Source organism: Epinephelus lanceolatus, chromosome 23, assembly GCF_041903045.1.
Source record: "Epinephelus lanceolatus isolate andai-2023 chromosome 23, ASM4190304v1, whole genome shotgun sequence".
Lineage (NCBI taxonomy): Eukaryota > Metazoa > Chordata > Actinopteri > Perciformes > Serranidae > Epinephelus > Epinephelus lanceolatus.
This window is the reverse complement of record NC_135756.1, coordinates 27,036,180-27,055,868: the sequence shown is the minus strand read 5'-3', so window position 1 is coordinate 27,055,868 and position 19,689 is coordinate 27,036,180. Positions and strand designations below refer to the sequence as shown.

The 19,689-nt window shown below is 40.0% G+C and overlaps 1 protein-coding gene across 4 annotated transcripts; it reads right to left on the bottom strand.

The window, feature by feature from the left end:
• Positions 1-8,629: 8,629 nt before the first annotated feature.
• On the bottom strand, positions 8,630-17,724 carry pfkfb3 (6-phosphofructo-2-kinase/fructose-2,6-biphosphatase 3). 4 transcript variants are annotated; one of them, XM_078165091.1, is made up of 15 exons: positions 17,481-17,724; positions 15,552-15,680; positions 15,313-15,409; positions 15,143-15,209; positions 14,961-15,035; positions 14,814-14,870; positions 14,572-14,696; positions 14,280-14,487; positions 14,041-14,187; positions 13,843-13,947; positions 13,524-13,653; positions 13,291-13,418; positions 12,884-13,072; positions 12,476-12,498; positions 8,630-10,087 (listed from the first exon to the last, which is right to left on the bottom strand). In XM_078165091.1, exons 1-15 carry the CDS (start codon positions 17,557-17,559, stop codon positions 10,081-10,083), a joined length of 1,566 nt encoding a protein of 521 aa, XP_078021217.1. In that variant the 5' UTR covers positions 17,560-17,724; the 3' UTR covers positions 8,630-10,080. The 4 variants fall into 4 exon arrangements, with proteins under 4 accessions (XP_078021217.1, XP_033470811.1, XP_078021218.1 ...); XM_078165092.1 differs by lacking the exon at positions 8,630-10,087 and adding an exon at positions 11,726-11,895 and having other exon boundaries at positions 14,572-14,736; XM_078165090.1 differs by lacking the exon at positions 8,630-10,087 and adding an exon at positions 11,726-11,895.
• Between the last annotated feature and the right edge of the window lie 1,965 nt (positions 17,725-19,689).

Below are 19,689 nucleotides of genomic sequence, written 5' to 3'. Positions count from 1 at the left end.
AAACCCTCCACTTTTGTTGTTCTGTCTAATGTCACTAAAAGTTGAAAGCCAACTTTTATTTTACTGTTCACAGATACAGACTGCAGGTATAATTTTGGTGCATTTTCATTTTGTAATTCTGCTGTTATTTATCATAATTGAATATGTAACTTTTTTTTTTTTTTACAGGAATGTTTTGTCATTTATTCTTTTATATTTGAAACAGTTGGAGTTGCTATAACTTTGTATTGGTAATAAAATATTATTAAAGCACTGAAAAAGAGAGGCTGCCTGTGAAATCCCTAATCTAACAATGCAATGGAAACACAAAAGAAAACTTTCGGATGGCTCACTACAGTAAGTCAATTTTTTGTGACAATGATAGAACTATGCAGAAGATCACGTAAGAGGGCTTTTATTCCAGCGCCGGTGTAATCAGGGATAACACATGGTCTATTTAATCTGCTCGGCTCCATTCAAGGCCAGCTGAGTGACTGATCCTCTCCATTCAGTGCAAAATCTCCCCATCAATGGCCTCTGCACAAAGATAGAGGGATGAGGTTTTACTCCACCACATGAAAAGGCTAATCGAAGTAATGCATTCTTTACAAAACAGAAAAAAACTCAACATGAGCACGTAGGATAAACTATCCCATAATTATACACTGCTCCATAATGATTTACCTAATGCACTTTCACAGCTCAGGGACTGCAGACCAGCACAGAAGTTTGAGTTGTTTCTGTTTTTTTTCCCTGTAGTAGGCTATTTCTTGTGTTTTGTAAAATGTGTTTTCTTGGACAGGGGCAAACAGAAAAATTCCAATGATAAATCACATTCATTTTCAGCTAGGAATGCACTGATGTTTAAATCCTGGCCCAATGCCAATATTTCAATTAACAATTTGTCCGAAAGCCAATACCGATGTTTTTATATTGTTGTTTATTTTGTCTTTGTTGTTATTTATTCACCTTATGCCAGGGGGACAAAGAACACTTTCAAGAAAAAACTGAACTGTTTAAAAGTAATAAAGCTCTTCATTACACTACCTTTTAATGAGCAAAAATTCAGTCACACATTTATGAAACAACCTCTCAGCTATAATTTTACTTTGGCTGCTTTAGTCAACAATACTAAAAAAAAAAAAGTTTATAAAGACTGTAGCATTATTCTACTGGTTGGTTCAAACCATTTTGGAGGCAGGGAGTAGCGTGGTCTCTGGAGGGCGCCTTGGCCTTTCAGATCTTGTAAAACTTCTTGTGAGTTTTCCAGGGGGTTGAATTAGAAAACTTTTCCACTCATGAGTTGTGACAGGAATGTCTGACGTTGCTGTGTCACTACAGGGAAATGGGCATGTTTGACTTTGTGAGCACGTGATTTCTGAAGTACAACAGTCATAAAGACATAAATGTGTTATTACTGGCAGCGCAGGTACAAAGGTATGTAGGCTAGTGGTTCCCAATCTTTTTTTGTCAGATGTAGCCTCACAGCCCTTTCCCCTGCATTGACACCATGGTCATGCTCCATGCATGGTCATTTGAATTTAATAAACTTGATATTAACTATTGATTATATAAAATTGGTGGTTACAATATTTACAATACAATTAAACTGTCAATGTTACGGAGGGTTTGGGTTGGCATCAGTGCCAGCCCGTGGCATAGGCAGCACAGGTGAATGCTAAGATACCAACAACATAACTAAAGAGTAAAGCCTACTAAATAACTGAGAGGCCTTTTTTTCTGGACTCCTGCCAACTCCCAGCTCCCCTCCGCAGCTCTTTACACTTTACCTGCTCTCTGGGGGAGATGGGCGAGTTATCTGACCTCACCTGAACCCCGAAACACGCTGTATTGTATCGTTAAAATGTCAAACTGTTAAAAGCTCTCTGGTGCCCACTCAACTACCACTACACTATTGAAAGGAGTGGATGTAGAGAGAAAGAACATGAAAAAAAAAAATCCATGTTAAAATCAGCAGGAAGAGAGTTGGTTATTGTTACCTCTAAGCAGCCATGGCCACAATGAACAACTCACAGAGGTTGCATTGATTTACATTGTAAAGTGTTCAGGTTCTGTTCAGTAAAATTTAGTAATGGGCGAAGGTAAATTATAATGTTCTCATGATGTGTTCAATGTAATTTTGTAAATGTAGCTTTTGGTGAGAAACTTGAATAATTACAGCTGTTTGAAGGAGAATTTTGTTGATGTTTTCATAGCACTATAAAAAGATATTAGAGAGGGCACTTATGATGTATCATATATAGTAAAAAGGCTTTTTGCTTATATTTCTGTTAGATTTCTGTTAGATCTGCTTAGATTTCTGTGTTTCCCTGGCACGAAAGAATAAGTAACAACAAAATTGAAAATAAACACCAATGTCAAACATAGGTATCAGGTATTAGATCGTCCCAGAATTTCAATAAGAAAGTTAATTTGTACATTTTATTATTATTTTACAACGTCATATATTATTTTATTGTTTATTCCTCTGAACACCTTAATTTTTTTTCATTGACTATTGATTTATATGATTATTATAACACATGTACAACATGTTACTGAAAGCAAATAAGCACCTAGACAGGCGTCCATATGGGACAAACCTTTAATTCCTTTTACACAAAACTGCAAAACTGTTGCTCAGCAAAGATAGGAAATACGACAAAATTCTTTATTTAAACCAGTATAATTATTACTTGTTAAAACATTCGGCTAAGGATAATATATTATTTATGAATCATTCATTTGATCTGACTCCACCAGCACATCAGAGAGAGTTAAGGCTTTGAGGATTACGGCACCTGGCATACTGACGCAACATCCCTTTATCCTGCTTAAACAATGCTCACAACTTGGATTAATTTTTATGAAAAAAACCTTTTGAGGACACTGACGGACTAAAGGAATATGAATAACTTACAGGGTAATCGAGGAATGGACACATAACTTGAGGTAGCCAACAACGCGCTTTTATACATACAAAGAATTTCTACAGAAAAATAAAAATAAAAGAAACTGCTTGGCAACCAGACCAGGCCTCTAATTGAGACAGGTGTTTATTTGTCAAAATGTGCAGCCACACCAGGCTTGTAAAAGGGGCTAGGCTTTTAATTGAAGTTTTACAGTATTTCAACCATTCATCCATTACTTTTAATACTACAACCTACACTTTTAGCTATTCCAGACAATTAGCAATTACTTAAGTGACTATTTCAACCATTTTCCCATTAGTTTTAACTAACTGCCTCAACCATTTATCTGTGACAATTAGCTAACTGTTTCAAACATTTAACCATTACCTTTAAGTATGAGTTTCAATACACTGTAATGCATGGTGTTTAGGTTTTACAGTAGAATCTGTCTGTTTTTTTTGTTTGTTTGTTTTTTGTTTTGTTTGGATTATATCATATATCATAAATCAAATTTTCCATGTATCCCCTGGATACTGCAAAAGTACCCCCTAGGGTACAAGTACACCTATTTAGGAATCATGGATTTAGGCTACTGTGAATGTAAGTATGTTTGTGTCTCTAAGGGTCAAAGAGTTAATGTTTGCATATATGTGTGTGTGTCCTCATATGGCTGTACATGAATGTGTGTATATACTCAGTATGAGCAGGGCACAAGCTGATTAGTTTGAGCCCAAATGGGACAACTAATAAGGAGGAGCTAAGCAGGTCGAGGAGGACGAGCTGCTGAGTCATGAAAAGGAGCAACAAAGACAGACTCAGACATGATGGTAATGATAGATGTTTGTAAGTGCCCATGTTGAGGAAAAGCGCTGAGTTTTGGGCAGACTCAATGCATTGACCAACTGGGCCATTGCTCTATGTGTACGTTTAACCCAAGTGATTGGGGATGTACACAATCCTTCGTCAGTGCAGAATTAGGCAGCTATTTGCGGAGCTGCTGGCTTAGCACTGCTTGTTCACACCAAGCCCATGTACTATTCATATGCCTGACACAGCAACTCCTCTCTCCCACAGAGATTACACACACACAACACACTCCAGTACCAACACCACACTGCATGCAAGTCTACTGTAGGCTGAGCACAACACAGAGTAGTCAGACAGCTGAGCCACCTGTAGTTAGATTTATAACATGCTTTTTACTAAGTTTATATCTGGATGATAAAAATGAGTCAAACATAAATAGCAATGACAGAGTGTGGCGCAAACATATTCACAGTGAGATGCTTGCAAATGTGAAGTTGCCCATTATGAGAGACAACAACATGCAAAGTTAGAATGCAAAGCAGGCTTTAGAGTTTCGGTGACATGAGTGCTGAGGAAAAAGGTAAACCTATCAGGAGTCACATACACAACATGTGTGTGTGAAGCTGTGTGTGTTGGTGTATGTGTGTATGAATGGGTATCGGTGAGGCGGAGCAGTAAGTGGCGTACCTGACAGCAGTCACATAGCCAATCTGCCCACAGGATGACAAGCCTGAGCCAAGACAGTCAGTCTGCCCATGATTCAGCCTTGAGGAAATACCACATTCATCTGGCAAATGCAGAGAGTGTGTGTGTGTCTGTGTGTGTGTGTGTGTGTGTGTGTGTATTTGTGTGAATGAATGAGAGGGTATGAGAGAGATGGAGGGAGGAGGAGAGGAAATGCAACGGCACTGTGTACAGCATCCAGAATGGAAAATGTTCAGCTCAGCCCAATTCTGCACAGTATACTCATACCATAAAGTTTTTACGACATTCCCTTCGGTTTAGAACACTGAGTACTTTAATAGAAAAATGGTGACAGTGCACTATTTTGTAGTTTGGTAGTTCTGTAATAGTAACAGAAAATACAAGCCAACCAAACATTTCAATTTAAAATTTGAAATACAAAAACTACTACATCTCTTTCTTATGGATTTGTAACTTGTCTAAGTCTGGACTGGAGCCGTCACACCGCCACATATAGATAGAGGACCATGAATCATCTTATAAACATATCTCCAGTTTCACAATTTTGCAAACTCATTGCATCAGTCTTCTTTGCAACACCAGGCACACTACAGCAATATATTTACCAATTTCTAAAGAGCATTTGAGAAACAGGAAGCAGTAAAAGCATCTGATTATTTACATATGGGAAGTGGTGACAAAAGTGGTCACAAAAGACCTTTGCATTTTAACATCGGGGGTAAATTTAATCTGCTGCTTTATCTTTAAACAGCAATGTGTCAGCTAGTGTGCACACAAGCAAAGTGCCCAAATGATAAAAACCGGCAGAAATGAATACAGATACTGAGACTGAGTGTATAGCACACTACATTCCAGTATAAACACTAAACCAGAACATCGTCATGCAGTTTGTTCGTTTGTGTTGTTCAGCTGATAGATTTCTGATGCTTTAAATTAATATCCATCATGTATTCAGACCAGTACTATGCTAGAAGGTCAGTTCAGTCAGACAACTTGCAACACAGTTACAGTCTGGTGTCTAGACTCTGAACTCATCACGCCCCGCAGACAGTTACATATTGGAGAGTGATGAGTGAATGTTTTCCCCCTAGCTGGAACCTGCAGGTGGATGCTAGGGTGGAGGTGGGGCTGAAAGAGCAGGCAGCGGCATCGACAAGGCAGAGGGAGAGCTGGGAAATTTTTGGAGCTTTCATAGACGACCAAATTGAGCAGGTGTGCTTTGTCAGTGACATGTGGGGAGTGACGAATGACGTGTGTGTTTGAATTAGTGCAGCTCGAGTTGCCTGCCTGAGCTAGATCACAGATGTTGCCCCATTAACATAGTATCAACATCAGCTCTGTTGCGGTGGTTAGCAGTCATGTGAAACCTGGTACAAACGTGTTTGGATATACTGAACACTTTCCCTTCTAGGAACTGAAAGGTCCACCGACAGTTTTTGCAGTGTTGTTTACAGGGTTCAAAATGACCACAAGGCAGTTTGTACTTAACTTTGTACAGAATGCTCAACTCTGTTTGGTCAAGTACGTCAAAGACTACAGCAATGCTAATTGCTTTATTAGGTAGCCTACTGAGGCACAGTGTTGCTTTGAACTAAATGCTAACATCAGCATGCTAACACGCTCATAATAATAATAATAATAATAATAATGATGCTAACATGAAATTTCAGGAGTGATTTTACCATGACCACCATTTTAGTTTTTCACACTGGATGCGGAAGCGCCGCAAAGTGCACCAGTTTTCTGTGGAGCGCTGCCCGCTTGCTTTCGGCGGCCTCATTTTCCAATTGACCTATGGCTAAGCCACGCCCCCTCTACTCACTCGGACAAACATTCAGTGCCCGGCGCTATGGCAGGTGTCACAGCACACGGCATTTCGCAGGAGGCAATTGATAATTTTTGGGGACATAAGGATCGGATGTCATTGAGAAGTAACCAAAAGGGCCTAAACTACGCATTGGAGGGATATAATCATCATTTTATTGTTGAGAAGCTTGATGAAAAGCTTAAATTACAAGCCAAAATTTACAGGTCACATACGCTTGTGAACCGCGTCTCGTTGCCACCGCCATCAAAGACAACAAGTAAAGTGTCACTGAAGTTAAGGTTTTTGGCTCAGAATATGAGAAAAGGATAATGGCCTTTTTACCATCCTTCCTAAGAGTGTCTCTCTGTTAGTTTGGTGCTGCATTATTTACACTGAATCATTCAACATAACGTTTGCCAACCTTTGTTATCTCTGCGATTACAAATAGGCTACATTAATGAAGCTAAGCTCCAGAAGTTAATGTTAGCTTAACTTGAGCCCTTTGGACACCAGCTAACAATGATGTACGATCACCAAAGTACAAAACTAGAACAAAATAGGCTAATGAACAAGGTGACATGATGAACAACGCAGCTAGGAGCTAACGTTCGGCTAACTTTAGCTAGAGATGTTAAAGATAACTTTATAACCTTATTTCTTTCCAGCAAAGTGACAATATGTTGCCTCAAACATGATGTTGACTTACCTTAGAACAGATGTAGACATCATTGTTAATCTTATTCACGTTGAGTTCACGTTGAGTGTCTCCAAAGGAGACACTTTTCTCTGTTGAGATGTGGTTTAGGAAAGTGTAAAAAATATACCTCGTCGCCCAGCCTCTCAGGATACCTTGTGTCGGAGTTGCATGTACCCCATGCACACCGTTGGACCATTTTTAAACTTCAAATCTCCAAAAAAGCTCATAAAACCAAAAACAGACTTTCTGTAATACATTTCAATGAACGTCCAGGCAGAGAATGTTCAAGTGTATGGGAATGGCTATACGCACTGTGATTGGCTTATTGCGTTTGAGGGCGGGACTTAGCCATAGGTCAATTGGGCCATTCACACTGGACACAGCATGGCAGCGAGCACCCTAGCCTGCTCACAATGTGCAATAATAGTTTCAATGTCTGGTGCATTTTTTCCAAAAGCCGTGAACAAATCTGCCAAGAAAACACACTGAAAATGTATTGTAAACGATATAAAGTGTAAATTAAATATGACAATTGACACTTTTCACACATTCTCACACCACGCGTCCATTTTCTGCCATGAAAACGTATATTTTAATTATTAACATTACAGCACACAAAGAGGACACTGTTAGCGTGCTGACAAAACAGAGCAGCTCAGCACAACAGCAATACTGTACTGCCCTGTGGTCAAACTAGTGGCAGCTATGATTCTGATGCACGTCTATTTGTACTGTTATTGTATCTGTGCTTTTATATACTAAATAAAACTGTCAGCAATGAAGTCCTAATTTGATAAAACCACAATAAGTTTGTAATACATTGAAAATGTCCCGATTTTTACACATGATAAATGTTTTCTTTTAGAGGTTTGTTGAAATTTTCAATGTAATCCAGTTTTGGATGACTCTGACTATGACCATGTCAAATTTGATGTACTTACTGTAGAGTTTTAGAGAAAATGAAAGAAGGTTTAGCTCAATTTACATTAGGTCTACAGCACATTGACAATTTCCTTGTATATGAACTGTCATAATTTATTTCTCTTCAGAGATTTGCTGAAATTTTCAATGGAGAATGACCCTGACTGACCAGGTCAACAGTGTCAACTTCATGGTGGCACTAAAGGAAAAGTCTGAGTCAAGTCATAGCATGGCTAAAGATATCCATTTGAAATTTTACCAGTTGGCTACAAGCATCACATTAAGACTGACTGCCAAATTATGTATTGCTATAAAGGTTTGTGCTGTTAGTAATACCCACAGTGATCATGTATTGTGTTGGCAACATATTCAGAAACATATTAAAGATAAATGTCTTTTATAAAATTCTGTTAAATAATTTTATCAGCCAGTATTTTCACCAAGCACGTAAAGCTCATAAAAATATTCTTTTTTTTCTGCCACAGATCTTGAGTTTCCCACCACTAGACTTGCGAGTACAATAATCTCATTTTGTACTCACAATTGTTAGTGAGCGTTCTTTGTTATCCACCCTGATGTACTTTCACGGCATCATCCTGAAAGCACGATTATCTAATAAGCAGCGTGCGTCTTTCAGTTTGTGACTCATGAATCTCGTGAGTGGGTGAGATAGTGAAGACAGGAGTGCCGGGACACGCTGTGTACACTGCAGAGTGGTTCCATAAAAGGAAACACAAAGGGTAGACGTCACACTGACGTTGGACTTGAGCCAATGAAAATAAGTAAACAACAAACACTGCATATTTTCCAGGAGTTAATTTATTGGTCCAGCAGATGCAGAATCAACTGTACAACATACTGTCCTCTCATGCATAACCCTCAATTATATCAAGGTGCCTCTCATTCCACGCATCCAAAACTACAGAAAAATAAATAAAGAATATAATAAAACATTTTTACATTAAAAAAACAAATTTCAAGTATCTCAAGCAAACATGTTAACAAAAGTTTTACTGAGAGAGGTAAGCAGCGGCTTCTTTCTCAACAGATCGTGTTCTTCATTAGTACAAAAATATTTCTACACAGTCATTTCATTAAAAGACTCCCAAGAAAGTCATCTCCCATGCATTTCCAGTTATACTGTATGTACACTAAAATTTACAAGATATTATTAAAAGCACGCATTGTTGTAATAACAAAAATATAAGTGCTAACATTTGTGCGTAGCAGACAGCAACAGGAAATCAAGGAAAACAAACTTGAAAAATTAAGAACTCTGTTGAATAATCAGCATGCACTGTAGCATTGAAACTAACCAAAATGCAAAATAAATATTCAAACTGTGAAAAGTAAAATATTGACGTGATATGTGGAGTTATTAGGTGATATGTGGTGCCCCTTCTCGAGCAACCAGTTCCAGAGAAATGGCAAGAGAAGCAGCGTCGGGCTTGCAAAACAAGCACTACAGGCACTCTACGGCAAAAATCACCTCCATTACCGTGATGTAACGTGACGTGAAAAAACACATAGTGACACAGAAAACAAACAAAAGTACAAATTTATCCCCACTGTGCAAAATAATCGCTTATTTTAGTGTCAGCATACAAAGGAGTCAATTAAATAATGACACCAGTGCTTCCAAAGAAGTGCCAAAGAGTTTACAATGTAAACTAAATACTAAATCCTTCACTTAAAACCAGTGCAACCATAAGTTGAAAAAACAATGATGGGCTGAAAGATTTATCCAGGTATGAGGGTTGGTCTTTGGTCTCTCCTAAACAATAAACCAGCAGAGACTGGTTTCCCAGAGAGCCATCTGAGGAGTGAGATGTAAAAGGAATGACTGTCGATTTAAATGAGTCACAGTTAGCTTCCTTCATTCTGAATGAATTAAATGCACGACGTTTGGAAAGGTTTCCCAAAAAACACAGATTCTTCATTCTCAAAAAGAAAATGTCTGACAGTAGCAAGACATATCCTTGAACATAAATAGGACAGTGATTAATTAACCATGGTCCTTTTTGAATGAAAGAGGAAAAAAGTTACTTGTGTTCTCGGCTGGCAAAATGATACATTTAATGAGAATGTTGAAAAGTAACTCTTCAATTTTACTCTTCCTTGGTGTTTTGTGTTATTGCCTTCATTGAGTCTTTGTCAGCGATCCACTTTCCGGCCTCTAGAGCCACATGACACATTCTTGCAATTTCATTGGCAGGGCTGCAGGACATCTCGGCGACCAGATGAGCTTCTCCTCAGGTTCTGTAAGCACAAAAAATGCACCAAAACCATTAAGACTTTAGTTAACTTCTGTATTTGGGCAACAATTAACTACGCAACACATTACATTTGGCTGCTAGAAGTTCAACAGCAACAACACGAAAGACAGTGCACAAATATCCTCAGGCCAGATGATACTCTCATGCAGCGTAATCCCTAAACCCCAAGTTACATCACCTTTGTTTTCTCAGGCCCTGATTTCCTCTTTGATATTTTTAGAGGGCATAAAAACTACCACTGAGTTCATGAGTGTGTGAAGAGGTCGCTGTGGCTGACTGCGTGTGTGTGTTTGTCTGCACCGAGGTAATCCTCAAGTGATTATGAATGAACCTGACAAGATCCTCACACACCCAACAGCGTTATCCACGCTTTTCCACTGTGCCAGCAAAACTAGTGCCAACAGGCTATTCCCCTGATGCAGTCAATAAAGACACTGCATGGATTTTTTAACTGTCGCCCGAGAACAATTTGGTTGTCTGTGGTAGGGACACAATTTTGGTCGAAGCCAATGTCATTATCAAAACAAAAAGAGAAGTGACTTAAACAAACGTCATGGTTCTACTGAGAGCTTTCACTGTGGACCAAAGTCACAGTTTGGTGGCCATTTTGGAGGATATTTAGTAGCAGTCAGCAGCTGCTTTTCTAAAACTTTAAATTATCCATCTCAGAAAACAAACATTTCAGTTTGTTTCTGAATAGAAAATCATAACTAGCTCTTTTAATTTGGCTTGTTAATATTATCAGCTTGTTAGCACACTAACTAGCTAACCACCTTTTTTTGTTTTTGCGTGCATGATTAGCACAAAACGTATCTAGTGCAGGCTAATTTTAGCATGTTACATTTGTGTCTTTGCTAATTGAGCCTGCCAGTTAGTTATTTACTTACTACTTTCCATTGCAAAAAAACTAATATTTGTTTTTTTTTAAGTATAGAATTATTGACCAGCTCATTTAATATTGAATATTGTCAGCTTGTTAGCATGTTAACTAGCTGTCATTGTTTTATTGTTAGCACATTTGATTAGCACAAAACAAATGCATCTAGTGGAAGCTAGCTTTAGCATTTTACATTTGCTAAATGAGCCTGTTGGCTACTTGTAGCCTGCTAGATACTTCAAACAAAAAAAATAACATTTGTTTGCTTCAGAGTGGAAATTGGTTTTATCAACGATTTTAATTTAGCCTCTAAATGCTGTCAGCTTGTTAGCACACTAACTACAATTGTTTTATCATTAACACGTTTGATTCACACAGAGCAAGTGCATCTAGTGGGAGCTAGCTTTAGCATTTTACATTTGCTAAATGAGCCTGCTGGCTACTTATAGCCTGTGTAGCTCCACTAAAATGTCTTAATTCTTCACAAAAAAAGTAACATTTGTTAGTTTTTTCAGAATGGAAAATCATTAAATACCCAACACTTAAAATTTAGCTTTTGAATACTGTCAACTTGTGAGCACGCGAACTATCATTGCTTTATTATTAACATGTTTAAGTAGCATAAAACAAGTGCATCTATTGGAAGCTAGCTTTAGCATGCTAAATTTTTGCCTGCTGGCTAGTTTGATTATCTCTTCAAAAATTCTCCTTGTTTAGGGGCAGAATTTTCTAATGAGTTAATTGTGCCACACTAATCTGGTTCGTCTGGTTGTCAGATATTCATCTGATGTCAATAGTGTTAGATGTGGCTGCTGGCAGAGCTACAGTATGAAGCAACTGCAAAGCCTCTACTGTGTGTTTACCTTTGAAAGACTAAGAGTGAAACCACTTTCAGATATTGGAGGACGGTTCGTCTTTAAGCAGGACAAGACAGGCCAAAAATAAACCAAACAGAGACAAGAACAGCATAGTCAGCATGAATCAGCATAGCAAAACAAGCAGATTGTGGTTATGACAACAACAATGACGCAAGCGGGCAGGAATCACAGGAATGTAAACTGGGAAGTGAGGGTTCCCCGTAACCATATATAGTATGAGAGCTTTTTTTTATTTTCCCACACTGACAGGAAACAGCGCTGCTAAACACATATTTCCTGTGAATCAGATCTGGAACAAGCAGACTTACTATGAGAGCATATCTGGGCAGAGAGTCAGTTTACCAAAATATGATGCGTTTATCATAAGAGACTCAAATGTGATTAACAGAAGTAATACAAAGTGTGCATGGGTAAATTTTGAGCAAAATGTGCATCTATATTTCTTTACATAATTTGAGATTTAGCGTCTGTCTTTTTGCTGTTCTCAGTTAAGTTCAGGAAAAGAAATGTGAGCTGTGAACAATGTAAAAGAAGATACAGCCACAAGAAGAGAGTGGAGGGATGAGATAAAAAAGAGCCTGACAGCCAGAGACACTAGAACTGAGTGAATACTTACAGGCAAACTTTGCCCAGCCAGTGCTTTAAGGTGCAGAGGAGGAGAAGGCAGCAGAGGAAAAGAGGATGGAAAACAAGTGAGTGACAAGAGAGTGAATATACATGCTGTCTGAAAGTCTGTATAAGAGGCTGTCAGAAAGGAAACAGAAGATGGGAATGTTTTGTAGTGTCTCGTGTTGTCCTTGATGCTGTTTAAAGAGTTTTCCATCCTGTTAAAAACTGAATTCTCTGCAGACACACAAACCTCTACCCAAATAAAAAATGTCTAATTAGGCACCAGCTTCTCGTGACTTGAGTCGATATAATTAGGTCCTGGCCTTAGAAACCCATAACAATTGAGTTTTAGTAACTCTAAATATATAACACTTGACATTAAATTAAAGTGTGTTTGTGTTTATAAGAAACGTACCTGTCCCGCTAGGGCGAGAGGGATGTGTGAGGGGCTGCAGAGTGCCAGCGAGGCAACAGACGGGGGCAGCTCCTGGATTGGAGCCTCATCCAGGTCATCGATGCGAGGTTTCTTGATGTTTGTCTCGGGGCTGGTCAGAGGAGTCACACTGTTCCTCCTGATCAAGGTGCCAGGACCCCTCTTCACCTCCTAAAGTACACAAAAATATTAAGACACTTAGAGTCCGAAATCAAGTTGCATAATGACGTATTTTAAGCGCTGTATATCATAATAAAAGAGTGCAAAAGAATAATCTGAATAGCTTCCTATCAGCTTTCTGTAATGACCCAAGCTTTATCAAGTTCTTTCCATTTCCCTTTGTAAGGGTCCAGCAGAACATTTCCAGTAATCAGTTTATGAAGCATTACCTCCGGTCTGTCCCTGTGGGTGTTCACTGCCTCCACATTTAGAGAGATGGACTCCACTTTGCACCCATAGGCGACCGGGGTGAGCTTCAGCACCGTGTGGAGGGGACACTTCAGGTAGGGCATCTCCTCTGGAATAGGACAAACATAGATATGAACATCAGATTTGAGTGCCATGAATCATTTTTTAGACGATGACACTAAATCTGAGGGCTTATGGGAGCTGTAGTACCCACCTGCACTTTTATCCAGGAAGTAGGCCAGCAGGCAGCGCATGACAGCCTGGTGACAAATAACCAGGACGTTCTCTTGCCTCTCTAGGTCCATGATGACCGGCTCCACCCGCTGAACCAGATCTTGGTAGGACTGTAAATCAGGAGGGTGTGGTTGTTTATTTTTGTCATTATAATTGATCGTAGTTATATTAAATACCTGCGTTGTTATATCTGGAATGATAATATGGATTATTGTGCTCAATCAGTCAATCAGAAATCAAAATAAATGCTTTGTATTTTGGGTGTGTGAAGGTGCCCAGTGGTTGCAGACTGTGTGTACCTCTCCAGCTGGGTAGCGATAGTAGTATTTGTCTTCATCTCTCAAAGCAAACTCCTCTGGGAATTTCTCCTTCATCTCATCATACGTCATCTCTTCACACAGTCCCTACAAAGAACAAAGAAGTATGATATTTCAGTTTGGCTACAGCTGATATTTTTTGTCAGGTGGTGTAATAGCACGTGTTAAAGTGATACTCACAGCGTCTATCTCATTGAGAGCCTTCCACTGCTCGTACGGGACTCCCAGGTGCTCTGCAGTCTGGATGCTGCTGCACAGCTGGCTTGTCCAAACCTTCAGATCCTGCAGCTGCTGCTCCTCCACAAACCGAGCCAGGGCAACTGAAAACTACAGCAGAGAGGGAACAATATTTAGCACCTGATGTTTATCGGTTATGATGTATAAATCTATTTCATGGTTCTGTCTGTTGCTGTCTGTACCTGTTTGCCACGAGGTGAGAGGCCTGCATCACCGCCCAGCCGCCCCTCCAGGTTGTCGGTGCTCTCTCCGTGCCGACACAGGTAGATGGTGCGGGGCTGAACGTGGATGTTCATCAGGTAGTAGACGATCTTACTCTGGATGTGATCCTGGATCCGGTTAACAAGGAAACGCCGGCCCACATCTATCACCTTGATGAAGGAGAGATCTCTGGAGGAAGAACAGGAGCGATTAGTGTCTGAGTTTGTATCGGATGTTGCAGATGTTCTAAGAAAACCAATGCTGATTATTTACCTGTCATACTGATCAGGGTCCAGAGGTTCGTAGCTGGTTTTGTAGCATTCAATTCTTCTCTGGAAATCCAACATGGCATCAGTCTTGTTGCAGTCCCGGTAGTCAGGACACGACACCTTCACTTCCTGCGCAGGAAGGAAGACTGTCAAGCGGCAAACAACACGCCTGATGCCAGAGAGTTATAAACATTTTGTGTCATTTCAAACAGGATGCATGGTGATGTCATTCTGTTTGTGACCTACCATGATGTTCGACGCGATGACGCTGGGATCGTCGCACACGGACTCGATGAAAAAGATCTGGGCACGAGACAGAGGAGCAGTTAGAAAGTTGCTGCATTGTTAATGATGTCATACCTTGAGTCCTCAGGTCACCATAGTAACACTCACTTTGAAATCATTCTCACTGCCAAACTGCAGGATCATGTCTCGCCTTTCCCTTGTTGTGTTTGTGGCATCAAAGACCTGAAAGAGACATAAAAGAAACTTGTAAGACGATATGTTTTCATGAGATCATGTCACAAATTGGATTAAGTAAAAAAAAAGTATGCAATGCATGATAGGAAACTCACCGCTACTTGGCCTCCCTCGTCCTTCAAATAGGATTTGACATCCCTCAAGGCTGCTAAGGCACATTGCCTAAAGAACAAAGACAGTTATTTTTATTTTATGTTATAAATTATAAATAAAATGTATACAGTAGATTACTGTAATTGTGCTTGTGTATTTGTGTTGAACTTACTGCCTGATTTTCACGGCACACTCATTATCAGGCTTGAAGAAGTCATAGGAGCTGTAGTTCTTGACCGCCTCTCTGCGGTACTCTCCCACATTGAAGACTACAACACACAGACAGAAGTAGAAGCATGAACATGATGTCCTGGAGGTAGAAACATAAGTCGATCCTGTTTGGCGAAACACTTCGAGAAGCAGAGTGTTGTCCTGTAACTGATATGCTACAAATTACCATGTGTTGTTTACCTTTGGTGGGCATGCCGATCCAGTTGAGGTAGCGGGTGAGTTTCTTGGACATGTATGTCTTGCCTCTAGCCGGAAGACCCACCATCACGATGACCGTGGGGGGGTTGGCGAAGTGAGGGGCGCCGGCCACTGCAGGGAGGGGTGACAAGGTAGGGGAATGTGTTATGACAGTGGTTGCAGAACTACAAACGATTTAACACCATCCTTAACAAGCTGTATCAGTCAGTCAGTGAATGAGCAGTACAAAACACTGATATATTTAGCATATGCAACCTGAGACGGCCATAACCAGCTGCCAGAGACCTGGGATAAAGAACAGCTGCTCACCAAGAGGTGCAACTTGTCCTGGATTCATTCATTATTATTATCTCTATTTCTCTCCATGCTGTCACACACAGCGGGCACGTGGCTGTCTGCTGCCGCCAGACTCGCCTTTCACTTCCACTTCATTGCACATCTGACCCAATTCTGCACGCGCTGAACTGGCTCACACAACCCAGATGAGTTGTTTTCACCTGACCACATATACTGTAACCGCACCCTGAGGTCCATATGAGGTGTTATATCATATGATATGTTGGTGCAGGTTGCCCTGGATTTAGGAATGCAGGGCATTGTTTCAACATGAAAAACGTGTTTTGTAGGTCACTGACATTGTGAATAAATTACTTGAGATTGTTTAAGTGAAGCAGCAAATGCTTCATGTCAAATTTCCTTAGTTCCCTCATCTTTTTTTTTCATCCAGGTGTGCAGGACTCTTTTCAGTCTCTATCAAAGTAGCTGTAAACATTAGCAGTGCTCACTCATCGCATGATAACGCCCCGAGAGCTCATTTATACTCGCTAATCTTGTTTCCATAACAAAAGAGCCACGTTGCTTAAGCAGAAAAACGGATCATACTCTAAGACGATCCTCGGACACCTGGGTCATTGTCACCTCCCCGACCTGTCCGTTCTCTTTTCATCCATCTCCATCTCACCTACTGTACAGCATCCAACCTCTGCTGTTCTGCTTTTGTGAACCCAGATGTGCAGCTACTTTGTCAATGTAAAGAAAACGTTTATGTCTTACACCTCAAGTTAAGGTTGCTCTAATATTGTTCAGGGCTTTTAAATCATCTCTAGCTGTAGCATTACATTTTAGCACTAAAATCTGAAATGTCTGCCAAGTTTGTGGAGAAATTTGAGGCAGAAATTTGCAGATATTTGACTTCTGTCCACCCTATTTGCATCCATGAAAATTCCCCAGAAGCGCAAACAAAAGAGAAAGCCTCTCAGTGACACAGAGAGACTGTAAATTGCCGCAGAAACCACAAAGTGCCTGTTCTCTGAGCACACATCCCTCAACAATAATGTCTTCCCTGTGGTCTCTTTGGTGTCGAGCCAGAGAGGACACAGCGGCCAGGGTCGCGCCATGCACACGCGCTGCCCAGCTGACCAATTGGAAAATGGTACCGCTTCAAAAAGCCTGGGAGACAGAGGTTGCGGGGCACCTTGGTAACCATGGTGACTGGGGCTTCGTCACGGCTCAGATGGAGGACTGTGACGCGCGGCGCGTGCTAATGAGGACCACCAATCAATGAAGTAAAATCAAAAGACCGGTGAAGGGCAGGTGCGCTGCGACGTCACAGCGGAACTATGGCGGCCGGCGGAAACACGAGTGAAAATGTCGAGTAAAAATATGTCAACTGTTACAGAAACACTAATTGGTTGGTGAAAGGTTGTACTACGTGAACGGAAGTGGCCGAACTGACCACTACAGACACACGCTTCGTCACTAAGAGAGCTATAAAAGACAAAGGGGCTGTCTACTGTAAGGTAATAAACACTGTAAGTCCATTTAAAAATACAGCAGGGACAGACAACGACAGAAGAACGTATAATGATGCTTGGAATATCATATGAATATAGAAATATCACAGGGTTTTACCTCTGCGAGGTGCCGGCTTGTCATCCTTGGTGGGCACCCAGATCTTTTGGATCCTGTTCTGGGTCAGCTCTCTGGGCATTCCTTAAGGACTGAAGAGTCGCACAGTACACGAGAACCGAGCCGGTTAAATTCCGAGGAAACAAAGGACCGAAAAAGAGCCGGTGGTTGTTAAAGCAGGAGCCTTGTCCGTTCAGCTAAAAATGAATCGAGCTGCTCTCAATGGCGCGTTGAGCCGGGCTAATCTGCCGGTCTGCGGCACACATCCGCTATATAACCCGGCCAGGCTGGGAGAGCAACGTGACTGCTATGACGACATATACACGCGCGCGCACACACATACACGAACACGCAGGCAGCCACAGCGCCTCTGTGTGGTAATCCAACTCTCACAGATAATATTTCATGTATTTTAATTTGTATGAAGTGTAATAATAAACAAAGGTTTTCCCCTATATTACATTTTATTTTATTTTTAAAATATTTTTTAATTAGCAGAAGCAGCCGAACTAATTTATAGCTATTTATTCTATATTACTATTTTATTAACATTATTACATTATCGTTATTTAAATATACACAAATATATTACGATAGCAGGCTATATTTATATACGTGTATTCTAATTTGTATTCAGTGTATTAGTAAACAAAGACTTATTCAGATTAATGTCTTCATTATTTTTTCAAAACGGAAGCAGCAGCCAAAGGGATTTAAATTCAGTCTAAATTATTATATTTTAATAATATTATTAGTCTCTTTTGAAATACAATATTTTTAAATATATTTTCAAACTGTTACAGGCTATTTGCTGTTTGTTTTTATCTTTTTAGTAAGATTGCAAGTGCTAGCTGTAGTAATGTAGTAATGATTTTACTATTTTCTACATTAGATTTTTTTTTTTTTATGAAGTCATCAGAACTTAAATACAAAGGGTGGATGCCTTTAATATCACTCTTAATAACTTAATAAGCACTCTCTCCACTTCTACCTGTTGCTACAACACAAGCTCCGTGGCAGTCTCCCCTCTCTGAGATCACACCCTGAAGAAACGTGCAGAATCTCACATCAGCTCTCTCTGCTTCCTCACACCGGGTTGTCCCATTGACTCATAATGGGTATGGTCATATATAGAGTTTACTGTATATAGGCCTAGTGATTTCGTAAAAACTTAAAAAAAAAAGAAAAAAAAAAGCCCCCGCTGACCTAACAGGTTTGAACTCAAGTGCACCAAGAGTTTTGACGCGGAATGATGAGAAATCAGACTAAAAATAAGCGACATTACATCATAAATATATACTAATTCATCGTGTTTTAGAGCTATAGGAGAGCATGTATGAACCAATCCGATTGTTTTTAAAAAGCAGTGTGTGTATGCAGCTTTCTACAGCACATGGACTAAATATAGGTTACCCACTGAGCTTCTGCTGGTTTACAGTTTCAGCCTGAAACTTATACAACCAGGCTGCAGCTGCAGATGGAGAGCCCATGAACACACACCACCTCATCAAACCATTACCTTGCAATACTTTTCAAGCACAATATATCTTATCTTCAAATCTCTCTGACATCAGTGAATCCAAATTTAGCGACTGCGTTATTCGCAAGTGACTCAAAAGCGTATCTGCATTGTTCATCGCTGACTTTTCATGATTCAGTTTGCACTCGCAGCTATTATTTTTCTGCGATTACACCTGTAACCTCTTTTGGAATGTGCTATACCCTATGTGAAGATTGGTGATGTATACTTTTCATTCTACGGTAATGATACAGTATTTGAAGTACATTGTGGCTGCACTGTAAAAAAAATGTAGTTCAAAATTCTTTACCAAGGTCTGCATTTCTTCAACATTTTACAGTGTAGTGAAATTCCTCCGTTGCTTCAGTTTGAAAAGCCTCTGAACTCTCTCCAACCTTTCCCCCCAAATTTATTGTAATCCAACTGAATTCCTGTTTATTAATCAGAGTGACAAACTTTTTTCCTGTTAACCACTTGAACAAAGGGCAGCTGTGGGACAAAAGGAGTATAGTTTTGCTATTTATGTGTTGAACATCCTCCCTAAAACATGAAGAGTGAGTGCAGTTATTTTCTCCAGCACAAGGAGAACAGAAGGAAAACGTGCACAAGGTCAGGTCATCATGTTTCCACCTGGAGGATTGAGATGTGTCAGTGTTCGGGTGGAGAAACTGGTTGTGAAACTGTTTGTCCTGA